The 19,736-nt window shown below is 42.5% G+C and overlaps 1 protein-coding gene and 1 long non-coding RNA gene across 2 annotated transcripts; both read right to left on the bottom strand.

Annotated features, from left to right (window-relative positions):
• Window positions 1–3,363: 3,363 nt before the first annotated feature.
• On the bottom strand, window positions 3,364–10,778 carry AHSG (alpha 2-HS glycoprotein). The gene is made up of 7 exons (XM_084267745.1): window positions 10,538–10,778; window positions 9,054–9,164; window positions 7,723–7,807; window positions 6,670–6,833; window positions 6,270–6,383; window positions 4,844–4,924; window positions 3,364–3,985 (listed from the first exon to the last, which is right to left on the bottom strand). The coding sequence occupies exons 1-7, from the start codon at window positions 10,739–10,741 to the stop codon at window positions 3,707–3,709; spliced, it is 1,038 nt and encodes a 345-aa protein (XP_084123871.1). The 5' UTR covers window positions 10,742–10,778; the 3' UTR covers window positions 3,364–3,706.
• A 3,362-nt stretch (window positions 10,779–14,140) lies between these two features.
• On the bottom strand, window positions 14,141–18,179 carry LOC311194105. The gene is made up of 3 exons (XR_014617432.1): window positions 18,043–18,179; window positions 16,702–16,829; window positions 14,141–14,433 (listed from the first exon to the last, which is right to left on the bottom strand). It is a non-coding gene; the product is annotated as an uncharacterized lncRNA (long non-coding RNA).
• Between the last annotated feature and the right edge of the window lie 1,557 nt (window positions 18,180–19,736).

Below are 19,736 nucleotides of genomic sequence, written 5' to 3'. Positions count from 1 at the left end.
CACAGCCTACCCCAGTTTAAACTGTAGGAAGTGATAGGAGAATCGTAAGGGCACTGGGCCAGCAATGTCACTATTTTAATTATTTTAGCACTACTCAGTGCTGTGCTTTCATACCACAACCCTGGTGTGACTGGAGACTGTGACTCTGGGGGGAGCCAGTCACTGACTCCACTGCTCCCCCCACAGATTCACAGCGCTCACACTAACCTGTGCAGGCTTATTTGTACCTTGGACTTATCCCCTCACCACTGAATTTAGAGGTTGATTTGCCAGCCGAGGGACCACACTGTGGTCACTATTGCTTCTCAAGTGATTTGCTGAGTACAGATGAAAAAGGGTCATGGAAAATTCTGCCTGGAGAAACTTTAGTTTGCAGTGACAGCAGTGTGCCTTGGGGCTAACCTGTCAAGAACTCCAGGCTGGAGTCAGAGGGGGAATAGCTGTACAGGTAGCTGTTATCTTGAAGATCTGGAGAAATGACAACCACCATCACTTGGGGAGGATCCCAGTGAAAGTCACTGGTTTTCTTCAAAGGGGCAATTCTTTCACCTTGAAGGAAGCTGGGTAACCATTTCCCTGACCCTCATTTTCTGTACTGGGAGTCTCTGTGAACACAGCTCTCTGCTGGATGTTACCGAGTATATATTTAGGTTTGAGAGTTGCTTCTGACTGGAGTGAAGAAGGAAAAGTGCAAGTGAAGGACGTAATTGTCTCTAATGCTGCTGTAAAGTTTGGGGGCAATGTTAAAATTTTATATGTTGTCACTTTTTTTATTTACTGGTGGTATAAAGAGTGTCATCTCTGTATCCCAGCAGCACTCAAAGCATGGTCCTCTGGGAGACAGCTGAGCCTGTCCCAGAGAGTCCACAGAAAGCCGGGTGGGATTACAGATACAGGCAGGAATACCAGCAACAGCTCTGGGGATGAAACTCTTCTAAGAAGACTCTGGCTGGTGGCAGAGGTGGAAAACTCAGATATCAGGGCACAAGGCTGCTAGGCTGAGCCACCTCATGTGTTGCCAGTTGCTTTGCAAACTGAGGGTGAGGGATAATGTACGGACTGTATCCTGGAGGGAAGGGATACAAGGGATGAATGTTGGGAAACACTGCTGTAGCCATAGTACAGGAACAGCAGAAACAGCAATGCAGACTCACTCGCATTGTTTCTTGTGCCTGGGAATGCTTCCCCTGCAGCTAAAGGATAATAACTCATTTTCTTTATCCTTACAGTGCATGGCATTTCTATGGAGATGGGTGCCAGTTAGTGCTGGCTGTGTCAATGCCTCTTATAATGGGGAATTGTTATATCCCTGACTCTGTTCTTTGTACTCTTCCTCCCACTGGAATGGAAAAAATTTCTCTCTTGAAGTAGCTGACCTCAAAACATGGATGCAGCTTGGAAATCTGAGTGTGCCTAGCCAAAGCAGCACATGAAATACATATGCTTTAGCAAAACAGGGTTTGAAAAAGCTGAAAAACATTGTCAGCCAGCGATGCAGACCTGAAAAAAACCAGTCCTGCTGCATTTCAGGGAGGGAGGCATTTGTATTTTATGTTTTGCCATTTCTCACTGCCCAGAGAATCTATTGCTAATTACCGGATCTGTTACTAAGGTAATGTGAGGCCATACTGGGGGAGACAAAGTGACTGGCTCAAAGCAGTCATAGGAAACGTATCCTGACGTGAGGTAAAACGTGTCCTTAAGAGGGCAAGTGATAACGAGAAAGAAGAGCACAGAGCAATTCTGCTTTTTTTCCCCCTTGCTTTAAGAACCAATGGAGCAGTTAGGCCAGGTGTAGAAGAACATCTGCGAAGTGTGGAGGCTGCAGGTGTTCAGCCACATATCTTTGCTTTGTGTGGTTGGAAAAGGTAGCAAGAAAATGCATGTTTCTGGAGTTGAGAGATCCCCACGGGCAGGGACCCTTCTATAAACATTCTGTTTCTGCCATAAGATAGAAAATTTTCTAAGGCTGGAAAACATTGTCTGTTCTGTAACTTAGTGCCCACTTCATTATGTTTTAAAAATACAAAAGCTGAGAAAAATAGTTGCTCCAGGTGAGTTAAAACTCAGTCTCATGTCACTGATGTTACAGTCATGCAGATCGTAATAGCAGTCATTTCATTAACTCCCATTCTGTGTCCCGTGCAGCGGGATGGAGGAACCCCCACCTTACCACATCTTAAATGAAGGGCTGCAAGCAGGACATACTGGAGTGACTGGAGCAGCAAAAAATCACTGAGCAAGGGACCGCAGTAGCTTGTGCAACTCCATGCCACACACTTCCTGCAAGAACTCAGCATATTCTTGAAGGCTGCTGCCTTCATGGGGAGACCCTGTTGGCAGTGTGTTGCCACCACATTGTACTCATAGAGTTCGAGCTGATTTCCCTTTCTCTTTCCCCTCCACACACCCTGTTGCAGCCCTGATGAAGCACAAACAGAGCTCCCCTGTAGTGCAACCTGTTGCACTGTCACCAAGAACAAATGTTAGTTGTGTTGCTTACTGAATACCGGGAGGTTGTAACTAAGAGAACAGGGTGGTTGTTTCAAACAGTTCAGAAATGACATGTGTTCTGCAGCTTTTGCTGCCTGCATGATAATTATCTTGTAGCAAGTGCTGTTCCTGGTTAAAGATTCATGACTGTCTTTGAGACTGCTCCCCCGGGTCTGCAGAATTCCAGTCTGCCTGGCAGCAAAGATCCTTCTGGCCCCTGTCCCTTATTACTTCTCTACCTAGAATAGATTTTGCCTCTAACACATGTCAAATTTGAAGAAGATTTGACTGCTAGGACAATGGTAAATTGCCATCGCTGCTTGGGTCCTATTAGACGAGCTACATGTTTGTAGTATATTTTTATTCCCTTGAATTAGTATTCTCTCACAGGTACACAGGGCATACAGTGCCCTGTGATCATTTCCAACCTGTGTATCTGCTGGAAGGCAGAGAATACACATGTGCTTGGCCGGAAGGGTTGATGTGTTCAGCCTGTGCCTGTGCAGCAGTGAATGTGTCCTGAGGCTTTGTTCTTTTCATGAGCAGGGATGCTCTTACTGTATTCCTTATGCCATGTCCAAAAGTATTGAGGTACTTCTGGTGGATATTAAATGTAGGTACATGCTGGGAAACACTACAGGTGGAAGGGAAAAATACAACTTTTCCTGCCACTTCTTTAGTATTACTGGTGTGTGATCAAAAGAAAAGACTGACCTGATTTTCTGCAGCACCCACACGTCCCAGTGAAGCTGATGAGAAGTGCAGGAGCTTACTGTTTTTGAAATCAAGCCCAGAATATGAGTCATAATGCTCTGAAGGAGATACTTGACAATGAAATGAAAATATATACAGATAGAAAGGACCAAAGCATTTCTGTTGAACATTTTATTGTGAAGTAACCTTTCAGGTGGTGTTTCCGTCACGAAGCTACAACTGTTGTATAGCTTTTACAACAGTTTCATTGAAACAGTATTTCCTGTAGTTTAACTAAAGCATCCCTGTATGTAGAGAAAAAAACTGCTCTATGTTGTAATCACTTATATTTTGAAGAAGGCCTTTGCAAGATCCTGGCCACAGCTCTGCTCTCTGTAGGTTAAAACTCATTTGGGTTCAGAGTCAAGTGTTCTCTCCTATTTGCACTCGATGTTGTCTGTGTGTTGCTGCTGCTGCATGCTGATCCTTCAGTCAGCTGCACTGCCATGGCTGAAACAGCCTATATCTTGAAATGGCGAATCCTCCCAGGGCATGGAGGAGGAGGAGGCACAAAGCCAACTGGACGTGGTACTTTGTCATGCTGAGCAACCTCTGCAACTGCTCTCTTTGCTACAGCTTTAGCTGAGAGAGCAGAAGAAGGGAATTCTGAAGAGCTGGATTCAGATGCAACAGGGCTATTGTGGGAAATCCTGAGATTATGGTTTGTGAAACCTTGTACCACACTGGGAACAAGTCCTGCTGATGTACCTTGTCCTGCTTGAAAGTAGGTGACTCCAGGCTGGAAAAGAAAAAAAACAGGGTTTGTTTGTGTGTGTGTCTGTGTCTGTGTGTCTGTCTGTCTGCCTTGAGGTTCATAATATACAGGTCATTGATGTCTTATTAGGTACCCTGCTCCCAACTAGATATAGGCTTCTAACTTAGATACAAAGTGTTCCTGAGCATCACAAAAGTTCACTTTGCATTTGAACACAGACACAGGAGCCCAGGAAAACATTTTCAATATCCAGCGTGTCATTACACCAAATTCTGTGCTCGGTGAACTTTGAGGACCTTCTGTGCAGCTAGTGAAACATTCAGGCCCAGCAGTCTTACTCTTTCTGTCACATACCTCCCAGCCAGCTAGTTCCAAGACCTCTGGTCTGTAGGAAGTGTTCCACCACCACCTCGCCCTTCTCAGATCAAATGGAAGCTAAAATACCTGGAGAGCACTCAGCTCCAGCCCATACAGGCTTCCCTCCTTTTCTATAGCAGGTCAGGTCAGGGTCCCTGCACTCAGTCACATCTAGGGACCAAGCAAAACAACCCAGCTGATTTCACTGACCACAGTGGCTCATTTATGTTTCACATCTAGTTGTCCCTTCCCCTAGCTGAGCAGTTTGGTTCCCTTTGCCCTACCTGACATGTGAGGCTCACAGATGATTAGGAGAACAAGGTGTGTCAGGCATGGATGACAGAGGTGACAGAATTCCTGACACAGAAATCCATAGGACAACTAGGAGCTACCTTATCTTGGTTATTTTAGGCTGTAAAGTTGAACTGGAATTATCATAGAGAGCTAACGTGGTCTGCAGGGTGATGGCTTCTAACTAGTAGGGTAGAATACTCAGGAAAGGGAGGGAACATCTGGAGTCAGTACCTGATGTCCGTAGAGCTGGCAGTCCACCTGGAGGCTCTGTGAGGGCTGTTTGGTTTCTGCTGCTGTGCAGAAACCAAAATTCTGACAAAGCAGAACATAGTCGAGACAAAATAGTTATAAAATTAAGGAGACATGCATTACAATTTTAATTTCAATATGTTTAGAAGCAGCTACATCTTCTCATGTTTTATCTGAGCAGTAAAGTGCTTGTTTTTTAGTTTGTTGGACACAAAATCCAAGCTGTTTATGTGCATAACCAGAAAATAAGTGAAGCACCTGTATTCTTCCAGAGTAAGACATGTATGTCTGGACATGATGGGTGGAAAGAATATCTAGGAATCTAGGTAAAAGATTCCCAGCCACTAAAACTGCCTGGGACTCAGTCAGAAACAAAAGAAAACTCCTTGCATGAAAAACTACACGGTATAGCTCTCAGGAGCCTACATATCAAACCAAAGCACACTGACAGCACTTAAATTGTAGGAAGATGAAACAATCTGCCCTTTTGTTATGTGTTGTTGTACTATCCAGTACAAAGAGCCTGATTTTCTCAGGTGTTCATGTTAAGAAGAGCAAACAATAATATTTGTATTATGTTGATCAAACATATTTTGTGTTAAGGATTGTTTTGCCCTTGAGCCTTTTTGAAACATATTCCAGTACATCAGGATTCAGTCCAGATACCTCAGAGAGGAATGTGTGACATAGTTTAGGAATTATATATTGAAAAGCGTATGTCCTGGTTTCAGCTGGGATTGAGTTAATTCTCTTCCTAGTAGCTGGTGTAGTGCTGTGTTTGGATTTAGTGTGAGTATAATGTTGATAACACACTGATGTTTGTAGTTGTTGCTAGGTAGTTGTAATGTCTATGCAAAGACAAGGACTTTTCAGCTTCCCATGCCCTGCCAGGTGCACAAGAAGCTGGGAGAGCACAGCCAGGACAGCTGGCCCAGGCTGACCCAGGGGATGTTCCCTGCCACAGAGCATCATGCCCTGGATATAGCTGGGGAAGTGAGCTAGGAGGTGGGATTGCTGCTTGGAAACAGACTGGGCATCAGATTGGTGGGTTTTTTCCTTCTGCATGTGAGCAATTGCATTTGTGCATCACTTGTTTTATTATCATTATTGTTGTTATTATAACTATCATCATCATCATCCTCCTTTGCTATCCTATTAAAAAATCTTTATCTCAACCCACAAGGTTTTTTCCATTCTCATCCCCATCCCCTCTAGGGGAGAAGGGGTGTGAGTGAGCAGCTGTGGTGCTCAGTGACTGGCTGGAGTTAAACCCCAGCAGCATGTCATGATGGTGTGCAAGGCTTGCACTTTCATCCTCACAAAGGTCTATTCCTGCACAAGTTTAAGCGCATCACAGGTGCCATTTTCCCACCTCTGAGCTGGGGGACTGATGTGCTGGCATACTTACAGACTGATCGTCAGGCAGCAGTTGACAAGCCTCTGCATTATCTTTAGCTTCTTCTGCTGAGCAGTTCGTGGCAGCCACAGCAAACTCAACAGAGACAACATGCACTGGGTGATACTGATAAAACAGGAAAATCGTTTAACTGACTTTGCACTGTGAAGCTGCAGAGCTGCTGAGAAAAGATAAAAGGCAAATGTGGCTTCTAGCTCTGCATCTCCCACTGAAGTCAAAGGGAATCCTGTGGCTAAAGTGACACAAATTGCTTGGGAAATCAAGAGCAATTGGGTAGGGTGATTTAGAATGAGCTAAATCAGTTTGCAAACATAACTAGTTAGCACTGCACAATTACCACAGTAGAAATACTCTGTTTACATGGAAGGCTGGGCATAGTTCTAGCAATTACCTGTATCCTGGCTCTTCCGATCTCAAGGAGCCTGAGGTAAGCATCAGCAGTTTTGCTGTTGTGGTCGTTGAGTGCAGCTGTAACTGTTGATAACACCTCGGTGTTATTCAGAGTTGCCAGCAGTGGACAGTCAGGGCAGAGTCGGAGAACATCTTCACGTGAGTCTGCAGGAGGAACCGGACAGGTGATGCTTCCATCAGCCCAGGTTGTTTTGAAAGGCATTACAGACCTATCCAGTCACACAAACACTGCTTCATGGCCTCTCCCAAATTACAGGGGAAGGAGTTTTTGCAGCACAGACTATATAGATGGCAGCATCTCGCACTGCTTTTGATATTCGAGTCTGCAGCAGAAGTGCTCTGGACGTCAGTAGCACATTTTGAATGTTCTTACTCAGGTTTTAATCAATTCTCTTTCTAGCATATTATCCATGATACCAATTAAAAGATCTCGCAGCTCACACAAAGAATGGTGGAAAAAGAGAATATATTTTGATTTCTTGGATTTGTGGTTTTTCGTTCACTCAGTAGTTTTGAAAGTAGCACCGGGGAAATCTTGTATAGATCAAAAAGATCTCGTACAGAACAGAGATTCCACTTTCCTGTGGCAATATTGAAAGTGCTGGTAATTGAAAATGCTTAGTAAATAAGATGCATCTGGTAAAGGGGCCCTAAAGATCAACAAGCTCTAGTAAATTCAGACCAACAAGGAAACAAATTCTGGAGGCTAAACTCCTAAGTGAAAAGCCTCAGTAGCAGCAATCTCTAGGTAAAATCTGGGAATGGCTCCCCAGGTAGTCTTAGAGTATCTTAATTGTCATAGTAAAGAGGAGCAAAGAGAGAGGGCTGGGTTTGTAGGGAAATGAAATCAGAAAAGGGGAAAAAATTGGTTTCAAAGCACCTGAGTTTATAAAACTCATCAATGTCACCCTTTATGCCATATTTATGCACAGCACTTCCTGGCATTTTAGAATCAGAAAATCTAGTGAACTGTACCCACTGCTGTAACAATACTCCATCCTCTAGATTCAAATCTAATGAACAAAGTCTTTACCTGCATGTGAGTGGCATTTACTAGCAACTACAGAGAACTTTCCATCCAAATTCTGCAGTTTGACATCACAGTCCCCCTCAACTGCCTAGAGAGAGACAAAAATCAAAGGGTTACATCATTCAGATAAATAGGAATTTCTGAAAAGGGCAACCACTACTAAATTCAAAAGAAGAGATCCTGCCCACATGTTTCTGGTGAAAGCAGTCTGATTGCCAAGGTGCTGCTGGGCAAGTCCAGGTGTCTGTCATTTTGGGAAAGGCAGACCTGAGCTGCAAAATTTAGATCCGAATCTGGATCTTGATATATCAGGAGTGCCAGGATAGCCAGGTTATGGATGTTTTGTTCAGGCTCCTCTCTCATAAAGAGCAAAGAATATGAAGGCTTATGAATGAAGACCTGCAGAGCTGTATGCTAACATTCTCACTAATCTCAGCTGGTCCATGGCCATGCTAACAGCAGAGCATGGTGCCCTGTGTGAGCTGGCTAACATGCAAGATGATCCATCCAGGAGGGGAGGAGATGTCAAAGAGAAAGCTGGATTCCTTGGGAAGAGGAAACAGGTAAAAATAAATGATAAAAACAGCTAAAAATTAGTGATAAAAAACAGGTCCTGGTGAATACAGGGGTAGATAATGATTCAAATGTAGTCATAAGCCCTGTGAATGGGGCCCCATTCTGTAAACAGCAGACTTAAATTGTTAACTGCTCATGCTTCTTTCTGCTTACAAACCAGAGCTGCCCATACTCAGCACTTCCACTACTTTGGTCAAGGCTTTTCACAGTTGGATCACACTTGCATAAGAACCAAATATTTGAGTACTTACCAGCTGAGTGTTACTTTGAAGGCAGAAACTTGCCTGAAGGGAATAGCTTTCTTGGAGCCTTGACTGGGACTAGGTGGCCAGAAGACTGAATGGAATTTCCCTTGTTAACACCCCTCCTGTAGCCAAGGGCAGGTTGCGTTTCACAGATTCACAACCCACCCTGTCTACAGTCTGCAACAAGGCAGTAACACCTGAGCTGAGCATGGAGGGGTGAATCTGGAGCTCATAAACAAGGCCCCATGGCATTCCTGAACTGTATGTGGGACATTACACTCACAGTGACCTGTCCTCTTTAGATAACAGGACATGAAAGAAACCCAGGAGTGAAATCCTTCATGACATGAAGGCAGCTATATCAAGAAGGGCATTACAAATGATTGGATGGTTACAGGCTGTTACAGTGATATAACATTTGCTCAGCAATGTAACTGATGATAGCCTGGCCTCTAGCATCAACATACTGAACACATACCTTTGGACCAAGCTAGGAGTGGTTTAGATACTCACATGCTCTGTGAAGCTCCTTACTGTGCAATTTGCGAGAGGTGTAGGGCTGAGAATGTGGCACGTGGTCTCTAGTAAGTCAAGTTCAAGAAACACTATTTCATTATTTGGCCCCTGGAAGGAAAAAAAAACCACAATTGTAGTAATTACTTCACAAAATATAACCAGATTTCTTCTCGGGGGCAGTGCTGTGGTCTCTGTTGCTGACTGTCATTGGGTAACTCCAGGCATATGCTAATGTAACTGAATAAGTCCTTATTATTTAACTTTGTAAAAAGCAGGACCTAGAATTTTAGCTGGCATAAGTCAAGATAGTCACACTGATTTGTTTTCCAGCTAAGGAACTGGTCCATAGATTTTGGAAAGTCCAGCCTGCATGTGGTTCTCTGAAGTTAACCTGATTTTATTTTGTTGGGTAGTTTTTAAAAATCAACATCTGGCTTCATTGATGAAAAACCTTTGTGTTTCTATAGCCAGATACCAAGCACACACTGGTGTACATTGGCCTGTCCCATTTAGCCCATTGCAATTACACTGAATTACACCAGACAAGTTCCAGCCCCAACACTCATGTTGTGTGTGGACTGCAGGATCTTTTATGGCTGTTCCTGAACCTTTGCAACTATAACATAAGATGTTGGTGAAAGGGCAGAAGTGAAGTTCCCTAGCTCCAAATTGACTCTGGGGTTTGAGTGATTCCATTTAAACTTATGAAGTTATTTTAGTCTAAGTATTAAATATGAGCAAAGTGGTGTCACCAGTAGTTCATGTAGGTAACTGTGGGCACACTTCTAATCTCATTAATGTCCATTTTTAGTCTCTTGTAAATGACTTTGGTATCCTTTCTCTCGTATCAATTAGGAAAAAAGCCATAGAGTTTAATTCTTGTTAATATTTGGGACGATTTTCAGTATTTTGAGAGCCAAATATTTTGAATAGGTGCCTGCATTGTATTCATGATGATCTCTACAGCTTTCTATAGGGCTACAATGATGTCAGTAGATCTGAGTGCAAATGAGACTGCAAGCCACAGTTACTTCCATTCAGCTTCCTTGGCAGCTCAACGGGATATTAGGTGAAATTCATGCCTACTGCAAAATCCCCAATAGCGTGGAGTTATGATAGGTATGCATTTAGCCAATAAATAATTACCTGCTTCATTAAGATTATCCTCACAGTTTTTCTCCAGATTAGATACTGGGCTCATGAATCCATATTTTGCCCTGGCAAACAGGCTGCTTTTGCAAACTGAGCCCTTCTGAGCATCGTACAAAAGTACCTGAACAGTTCTTTTCCCCCCGCCCTCCCTGTTCTGTTCTTTGAGTGACCTGGATTCTCAACTGCTCTAAGGTGGCATTGCCCCATTTAAATCAACAGAGCCATGCAGATTTACCCCATGTGAGGATACAGCCCTTGGCAGGGCTTGCTGGTCATCGCCAGGCACCTCCAGGTTAAGGCAATGCTCTGCCTGCAAGCTCCTCACTTACCTGGGGTCGCACGACGATATTGTCGATCCTGTTTAAGGCAAACTTGTATCCATGATGGCTGTGGCCATTAATATAATTCACAGCAAATTCAGCTGCTGCTTCAGATTTTGGGTCATCACAGCCCAAGGGAGCAGGGGGTGCTGCTGGTGCAGCTTTGTGAATTGGAAGCTGAATAAGCAATATGAAAGCTACTAGTGCCTTCATGGCACCCGAGGAAAACCAATCCCCTTCAGAAATAAAGATCTAAGAATACTGTTCAGATGGAAGCGAGGTAGCTAGAACTGGGGTCTCATTTATATAGTACATACCACAGACTTTGCATGAGCGCATGTCTGAGATTTGTCCCAGTTCCAAGAGGCATTGCAAACAACAAAAGAGAAAAGTAAATGTTAGGACATCAAGCTGACTGATTAATATTGGCCAAAGTAAATTTTATCAGGTAGGATGTTGCGAAGTCTGCGAAAGCAGCTAAAGGAGAAAGCATCAGCAAAAATGGAACATAATTTTTAGACACTCTTCTACCAACCGAATACAGTATGTGCAGGAGGAATGTGATCCCTCCAGTTAAATGTGGAGAGATGCTAGCGTTAATTGAGCTTTCTGGTAAACAGGACACATTTTGTTAGGGCCCAGATCTCGCCAGACACCAGTCTAAATTGTGAGATCAGTAACATGATAAGTTAGAAAATGGAATTTGAATCAGTTCTAAGGATCACATTCAAAACTAAATGTAATTATATAGCAACTTCTGCTACTGAATTAATTTGGAATAGGAAATGAGACATAGTTTCTAAATCTTTTGCATCAGCTCTTTGTTTCTCTGAATAATCTGAATACTTCCAGTAGTTTCTAGAATTTTAGTTTGCGAATTAAGTGTCTTATAGAAATTTTTCTTGACTATTTTGATTTGAGGACTTGGCAGAAGATCCTAAAGGTCACAGAAGAGTTTTAAGGGGAATGTAGATGAAAATTAGCTGGCTAAATGCTCAGGAGTGCTGGACCCCAACTTATATTTACATTTGCAGTGTATATGTTTACAAAACAGTAACTGGATAACAAAACGGTTCTATGGAGCAGAATATAGCTTCTATGATATGCCCAGCATTTAAGGTCTTTAATTTAAACTGAAATTACTTTAGCAAGATAGACTCTAGCTCAACCAGTAGCAAAGGTTTTTCTGCTGGGATTTCAGAGTAGTTTTCTATGATCTATGTTATGGTGGTGATCAGGCTGCAGAATAACAAAGTTCCCTTTTGGCTTTAAAATATCTGAATCTCTGTCATCATTTTCAAGCAGTTCAGGAATTAGCTGCAGATTTGAGATGAATAGGAGGACTTCAGCATATTTAGAAGTTTTCACTTCAGATGAGCATTTCTCAGCTTGCAAGATAGTGTCAGTGGGGCTGAAAGATTGGTGAAAAAAATCAGTCTTGAGTCATGGCTCTCTCTTCTAGAATCTGGAAATATGGAAGATAGCAGAAATAGAAACGGTTCTGTTGGATAGATTAAGTGATGAAGAAGGAGAGTAAGAAGAGATTAAAAAGATTAAATTATTTTCTTCAGCATATTTACATATTGACAAGATTCCTGGGGAAAAGAAAAGCTCTTCCTCTCTCTTGCAGGAAAAAATATGCTCTGAGCATGATTTGTTTCTTCTCCTCATTTGCAGCAGGTGTTGTTTGGCATTTGTTCTGCTGAGTGGAGGATCATTTGTCTTCTTGTCTTTGGCCTGGAACACTTGAGGGATGAAGGTTCAGTGTACCAAAACGCACTCTGAATGTTCCTTGTGGGTATCTTTTGAATCTTGGTAAATTTGTCTAGAAAAAACAAATTTAACCCACAGTTCAGTTTCTAACCTGTGAATCTTTTAATTCCCTTTTACCTTTTCTGGTATGAAACACGGGTAAACTTCCAACAGGTGCAGACTGAAATTGGTTTTCACCTATGTGACATACAATTACACCAGCAAATGAATTAGACCATTACTTATAAATTTAGTGTGGTCATTACTCAGTTTCTTAGGTGACATCTTCTCCACTTCAGAGTTGCAAATACTGTAGGATGTATAATGTTTCTGCAGCCAAGCTCTTGGTGTTCCTAAATATAATATATAACCCAGTTCAGTCAACTTCAGCTTCCATTTTCAAAGAACTTAAAGAACTCAAACAACAAACAGGATTTATTATCTTGTGTTTGGGAATGGTGTTTGAAAGTGCAATCAGGTAGTTTGGCTGCTGGCAATATGACAAAGAAGCCTTTCACTTTTTGGATACAGACTGATACAAAGCTGCTTAATTATTCTTTTCTGGAAGTGAGATTGGTGATAGCAGTTCCCTTCAGGCCTGTGTGTCCCCTCATGACAGGCTCTTTTTTACCACCCTCGCTCAAGAGGCAATAACTGCAGAAATAACTCCTCATTGAGCTCCATGCAGATCTATTCTGTCTCTTCCATGTCTGGGGCATAGTCCTTTAGCAAATAGTTATAGCACAAGAAAGTGAGTTGAATTCCATGAGCTCCTGGACAGAAGGTCACATTTTAACACCGCTGAAGTGAACAAGTCCTTCACATAATCACACTGTCACAGAATAGATGATGTTGTAATGGATCTCATGAGGTCATCTTGTCCAATCCCACTAAACCAGCAAGGCCACCTACAGACAGTTGCCCAGAACCATCTCCAGATCATTATTGAATATCTCCAGCCTCTCTGAGCAACCTGTGCCCATGCTTGGTAACCCTCAAAGTAAAACAGTGTTTCCTGATGTTCAGACAGAACTCCTTTTTCAGTCTGTTCTCATTGCCTTTGGTCCCGTCATTGGGCACTGCAGCAAAGAGCCTGGCTCGATTCCCTTTGCACCCTCCCTTCAGGTATTAATATACATTAAGATCTCTCCAGGCCTTCTCTTCTCTATGCTAAGTAGTCCCAGCTCTCTCAGTCTTTCCACATAGGAGAGATGGTCCAGTACCTTAATCATCTTTGTAGCCCCTAGGTAGTTTCCAGTATGTCCATGTCTTTTCTGTCCTGAGGAGCCCAGAACTGGGCACAGCACTCTAGGGGTGGCCTCATCAGTGCTGATAAAGGGGAAAGATCAACTGCCTTAAAGCTGCTGCCTAGTGCAGCCCAGGATACCATTAGCCCTCTTTGCAGCAAGGGCACCTTGTTGGCTTATTCAGCTTGCCCCAGGTCCTTTTCTCCCAAGCTGCTTTCCAGCTAGGTGGGCCCCACCTTGTATTTGGACATGGTGTTGGTCCTTTGTTCCCAGGGTTTCAGATTTCTTGTGGAACTTCAGGAGGTTTCTGTCAGGACATTTCTCCAGTGGTCCTTCTGGATGGCAGCATGACCTTCTGGCATATCAGCTCCTTCTCCCAGTTTTGTGTCATCTACAAACTTACTGAGGGTACACTCTGCCCCATCATACAGATCATTAATGAGGATGTTAAACAAGACTGGACCCCAGTATTGGCCCCAGGGGTACACTGCCAGTTACTGGCTTCCAACTAGACTTTGTGCCACTGATCACCACCCTCCAGGCCCAGCCGTTCAGCCAGTTTTCAATCCACCTCAATCCACCCCAATCCACCTTTCACATCAGTAGTGTTAGACTTTGGCCCCAGAGAATTAGGTTGCCTGAGAGACTTGACAAGGCTTCACTGTGATGGAAGTAGAACAAGCTGGGTTTACTGCCCTTGTTATATAAAATACAGTATTGATTCTGTGCTCGAGAATTGAGGCTCCACTGAATCTCAGTTCTTAATAATTCATATAAACTGCAATGGAAAGGTGAGTTGATGGTTTTCTTTTTTGCTTTCTCTTTTTCTTTTTTCTTTTTTTTTTTGGTTGGATGCTTAGAACAACTACTGATGATTGGGAACTCGCTGCTCCTGCTCAACCTCACCTAAAAAAAAAAAAAGGCAAAGAATTGCTTCCAAAAGATGTCATATTGACACCTTCCTGAGCTTAAAATTCAAACAAATTAAACAAGCAAACAGATAAATATCATCTTTTTAAAGCTTCAGATCAAAGTTGAACACTTGTGGGGATTTCTGAGGCTCTCTTTGCAGATTACTAAGACATCATTTTTTGGTAAAGCAGACAGAACTGGTCCAATTCTCTGCACCACATCAAAAGGTGCATTTCAGAGCAGTCAGGCATTGTACAGTACTGCAAAACTTAATCACCTCTTGCTTTACACTTGATTAAGTACATTACTTTTGGATCACAGAGTTCACAAGATATTGGAACATCAGGGCTGTCTTCTATATGGCCATCACCTCCACAGAAACCTGCACACTATGGCAAGAAAGTGCAGGGATAACGTCAGGTAGCTGCAGTGACCGATCTTGTCACGGCAGCACGTTGCTTCCTTAAATGAAAGTATAATCACCACTTAAAAATAACGTGTGTGAAACCCCACAGAGCTCTGAGAAAAACCTCAAGACACATTAGACTAATTGATTTACATAATCTTATTGGCCCCTTTCCAATAGATGGGCAAATCATCCGCAGATGTCAGTTAGCGTAGATTCATTACAGTCCAAGTCCCCCAGTCTCCCTATACCAGAAATACCAGGCTGCAGAAAAACCTGTGAAGTCTGAACAGTTTTCCCCAACTGTAATAGTAGAATATTAAGTATTCATTCATTTTTTCTTCCCTAAATGTGTCTTTAAAGGAAGCCAGGCTGATCATGTGCCGTAGATTGCTGTAGTATTTGCTGTTGGGAGATTTCTTACTGTGAGAAATAAAATATGCAGACATGGCATTGAATTTGAGAGCCCCTAATTTTGAGTGGCCAGCTACAGATTCCTTTGCACCCATCTTTGCTGATCTCAATCTGTTAATCCCTGGTTTCCTTTAACTGTAAAATGAAAATAACTATTTTCTATTTCACTTCTGCAATCTGAAATAACTCACCAAATATTGTAAAAAGTTTTGATATCGCTGGGTAGAAAACAGAAGAAGAATCTAAGAGTCAGGCAAACCAGATGCCAGGTGCCAGCCAGTAAAATTTTAGGGATTCCTGGATTTACTGGAGATGTAGCAGGATTGATAAGGCTTGAAATTTAGGATCCCAGATTAAGTATTGATTATTTCAGAGAAATTTTATTTTCTGGTGTGCCTTTCCAAAACTGTACTGATTTTTTTTTCTTCCCTGAAAGAGCCTGAAAGGTTTTCAAGAATTCTGAAATTTTTATCGGAATAGAAATTCTCATTTTTGACCAGCTCTCTCAGACAAAGCCATCCACATCTATTTCTGTTCTGTTCTCTCTTGTTCTATTTTGCTCTCCTATTGTCTATGCCACTGAAATACTTGAGTGCCTTCCAGAAGTACATCAAGTGACATAACTAGCATTTGTTACATGAAAGTCTGTTCTCCTTCTCTTCCCAGTGGGAAGATTATATAAGATGTTTTGTCTTAGTGAAGTGTTGGATTGATTTAAATTTTCCTCCCCATTTCCGCATTTTCTCTGTTCTTCATTTTGATGCTGCAGCCAGTGACAAGCACAGTTTTCTGAGTTTCCAAGCCCCTGTGTGGCTTATCCTGTGTTATGCTGTCCTGGTATGTATGAAATCCCACTCCTCTTCTCAAATTTTTATACTTTTTTACCCTTTTAACAAGGCCAAAGATATTTATGTTGCCATGCAACTCTTAACAGTGGGATATTTTTGCTTCAGCCCTGCAGGGCTGTCATGGTCCTCTCAGTATCATGCCTGTGCAATTTTCTGGGTGTGGGAAAGCTGCACTGGAGATGGATAGGTGGCAACTGTGAAATCAGGGATGGGCAGAGGCTAAAGTTTTTCTTTTGGCTCTATGTCCTTGTGCTATAGTTTGGGTTTCCAGCATGTATGGATGCTCCCCATGATCATCACTTCATATCAGAACCTAGAACAAATAAAGCAAGATACCTGGGAAGAGGCTGCAGAGCTGAACAGCAGGAGCAAACAGCAGGTCAGACAGCAGAAACAGTATTTCTCACGGAGTAAACAGACACTGTGCAGTCAAACTGACATCTCCTTGTCTGAGTGAACAGCACATCAACCAAAGTGAATTTAAACTTCACTCACTATGAGAACCAGTGACTGCCTTGGCATTACCAGCACAGACACATGACTCTGGTTTAAAAAGGCACATTGAAACATGCTACATTAATTCCTTCTACTTACAGGAACGTTTGAAGATGTAAATGCACAATTGGTCTGGATGCTGTCATGTCCTATGATGCTGTTAGTCTCTTTGATGGAGAACTCCACATGATAACTCCACACGTTGTCATCCCTTGCTGAGTTAAATCCTGAAATTTAGTAGCGAGTGTTAGGGAAACCTGCTGTGCTCTCTGGATTCCCACATGCTCAGCTGCAATGACATGTTTTTGATGTGAGAAACCAAGTTCACTCTTGGCACTGTAAGTGCTTTTTCTACTGAGTTTGGGAGAAAAGGCTGTACATTCATTCTTATGCTGTGACAGCCTAAGAACATAATGTTGTTACCTACTTATACCAAGCCACTGTTTGGAAAACGGCACGTGTGTTTTCCCATGGAGGCTCGTGGGCATGAGTGACAGGAGTGTCCATGCTGCACAGGCCGGGTTAAGGAATGGCAGGTGGGTGGGTGGCAAACATATACACCTTCTCACCTTGGAGCTCTCCTTCAGGGGTATGACAAACCCAGTTGATATCCCAGTGAGATTTACATAATTTTGACAAGTAAGAGGGTTTTCAAAAAAATTAAAGTTATTTATTTTTAGTGAGGCAGATGATTAAGATGTTTTTACTGTCACATGTCCCTAAATCATCCATTTATTCAACTCTTTCTGTTTCCTTCCAGCCACATGGCTGAAAAACTGGAATTGGGACAGGAAACATGAGGGGGATGTTTTAATTTCATAGCACAGAGACAATATATTAATAACACATTTGCAGTAAGGTAGTAGTGACAATAATGGGTCTTCCCGAGTTGGAGCATTTGAAAGGGATGATACAGACGTTCCTGCTTAAGGAGCTGAAATTTTGCATGTTAGACATAAAGCACGGATGACTTTTATGACAACAAAGTAGCTAGAGTTACAGCTTTCCTCACTTAATTTACACAACATCAGCTTCACAGCAGACAGGGACTCCAAGCTGTCAAGAGCAATAAACGTGTGGCACTCTGAACAGACACAGGTGCCCAGGTGACCTTCTCTTTAGTGTCTAAAAGAAAGGGAGACGTGAATGTTAGCATTATGGGCTGATAAAAACAACATCCAGTGTCACATTTGTATAAACAGATGCACGTCAACACCTTTTCCTGATATGTTTATGAATTTAAGTTTTGGAATGCCAAAGGAGAGAGAGCTGTATCTTTGTTTACCTTCAGCCCAGAAATTCTGAACCTAACAGCAATATTGAATTCTGCAGTTAGAAATTGTACATACAACTGGCTCGTGCAGAATGCTGCTTTCGTACTCCTGGATTTCTGAATAAAGCATATAAAGATAGCTCACAGAACATCTTTGGTGAGGATACATGAGTTTGTAGCGGGCATCTCAGCCTTTGTCTCTGCTGTTCTGTTGAGTATTATTGGTCACCACGGGTTTCTAATTTTTCCATTCCTTATTTCCATTCTTCATTGCTGGTGGCAGCACCCTTTCCCTGACACCTTGGTCTGCCTCTTGAAGGTGATCTTGGGTCTTTTTGAGTCCTCTTGTTTAACACAATCAGATTGGGTCTGCAACATAATCTTCCTGCCAAACAAATCAGACATCCCTATTTCATCTGTCACTATAGCTCAACTTGTTCATATATGCTGATTTCCATATGATGACCTCCTCAGCACAACCACTAATCTCCCACAGTCCCAACCACTCCCTCTGCAAGTCCACCAAGTCTGCCATTCTTTCTCCAAGTCACTCTCCATTCATGAGATCATCAAGCTAAATTTTTTCCTCTCATCTGCAAAGCCTTGGCCAAGACCTGATCCTCTCGTTCAACTGTTCACCTGGATCTCCCCTCATTCCCACTGCCATCGCCCTTTGAGCCACTCACTCATGTCACTGACAGAAACATCTCTTTCACTCTCTTCAGAAAGGATCCCATTTCCGAGAGTGTCCTTGAGTCTGTCACCTCTCTGAATTCCCCAGCAACTGGGGAACTGCCCCTTGACACATTATCTAGAGCACTGTGTCACACGACTTTTAAACCTGCATTTAGTATACAGAGAGCTGCACTGGCACTGAAAAGTCAAAACATTTGAAGCCCAACTGAAATGGTGAGCTTCTCTGCTCCACTTCTGGTTTGTCAGGGATTTGCCTTGAAGAGCACACATGGCAATGCCACTCTAGGGACAGCATTTATCTTAGTAGCTTACCAGAGCACTTTGGTATGAAATGTTCCTTTGAAAATGGATGTCTCAGCTTCCAAAAACTTTCCTGCATGCTGCTATATGTAAGGAGAGAGGAAACCATCCTCTACCCCTTGTAGTCCACACACAGGTCTTGAAAATGAGCCTGCCCTTGGGATAGTTGGAGGAAAGCCTTTCACTGACAAAATGGAAGACATAATATTTACTTGCTGTAGAAGAGGAAGACAAGTCTAGTTCATACATTTTGAAACCTATGAGTTCCCAGCAGAAAAGCTGTTAATTCTGGTGTCAAACATTGCTGTTTACCTTGCTGTGGAACTTGCCTGGACCTCAGCTGCAGTTGTAAGTGTGCATCAACACTGGAGCATAAGGCTTGACTCAGATTAGGCTGTGACAACTGCCAGGTACTTTCTGAAAGGAAACAGGATCTTTTGTTAACTTTGCACCAATAAGAATGCAGTAGATGTCATTTGCCATAACTTTCATGACAAATTATTTGCTTTGCTGTATGAAGGTGTTATGCTGTTGTATAATGATGCAAGTTAAGGATTCGGTTTCTGAGAGAACTGCTGGGTGTTGATTAGAAATGCTGCGCTCTGGAATCTCACTTGGTGGGTGTTTCCAGAGGAAATAATTTTCTGTTTAAGAGTTGTTTCAGGATTAATGTGTAATATTATGCATGTATCATAAGAACAGGTAGATATAGAGCACAAAAGGGGATTTCTTTGCTTGAAAATCCTATCTATTGTCAGTGTTCATCCCTTTCTTGGCTTCTTTTGATATAGCCCTGAAAGTTTTTGAGAGTCAGGTAGCGGGGCCAGGCTTATGGAAATGCCAGTACAGATGGACAGATGTGCTA

This window comes from Gallinula chloropus (assembly GCF_964237585.1).
Source record: "Gallinula chloropus genome assembly, chromosome: 8".
In the NCBI taxonomy this organism is placed as follows: Eukaryota; Metazoa; Chordata; class Aves; order Gruiformes; family Rallidae; genus Gallinula; species Gallinula chloropus.
This window is presented reverse-complemented; position numbering and strand designations above follow the sequence as displayed.

What these genes read in the sequence shown, in the direction of transcription:
- AHSG (XM_084267745.1), bottom strand. Translation starts at nt 10,741, where the DNA reads ATGAAGGCACTAGTAGCTTTCATATTGCTTATTCAGCTTCCAATTCAC. An exon ending in ATATCGTCGTGCGACCCCAG is followed by an intron (nt 9,165 to 10,537) that starts GTAAGTGAGGAG and finishes TTTTCCTTCCAG; the next exon opens with GGGCCAAATAATGAAATAGT. An exon ending in TGCTGCCTGACGATCAGTCT is followed by an intron (nt 4,925 to 6,269) that starts GTAAGTATGCCA and finishes CTGCTTTGTCAG; the next exon opens with AATTTTGGTTTCTGCACAGC.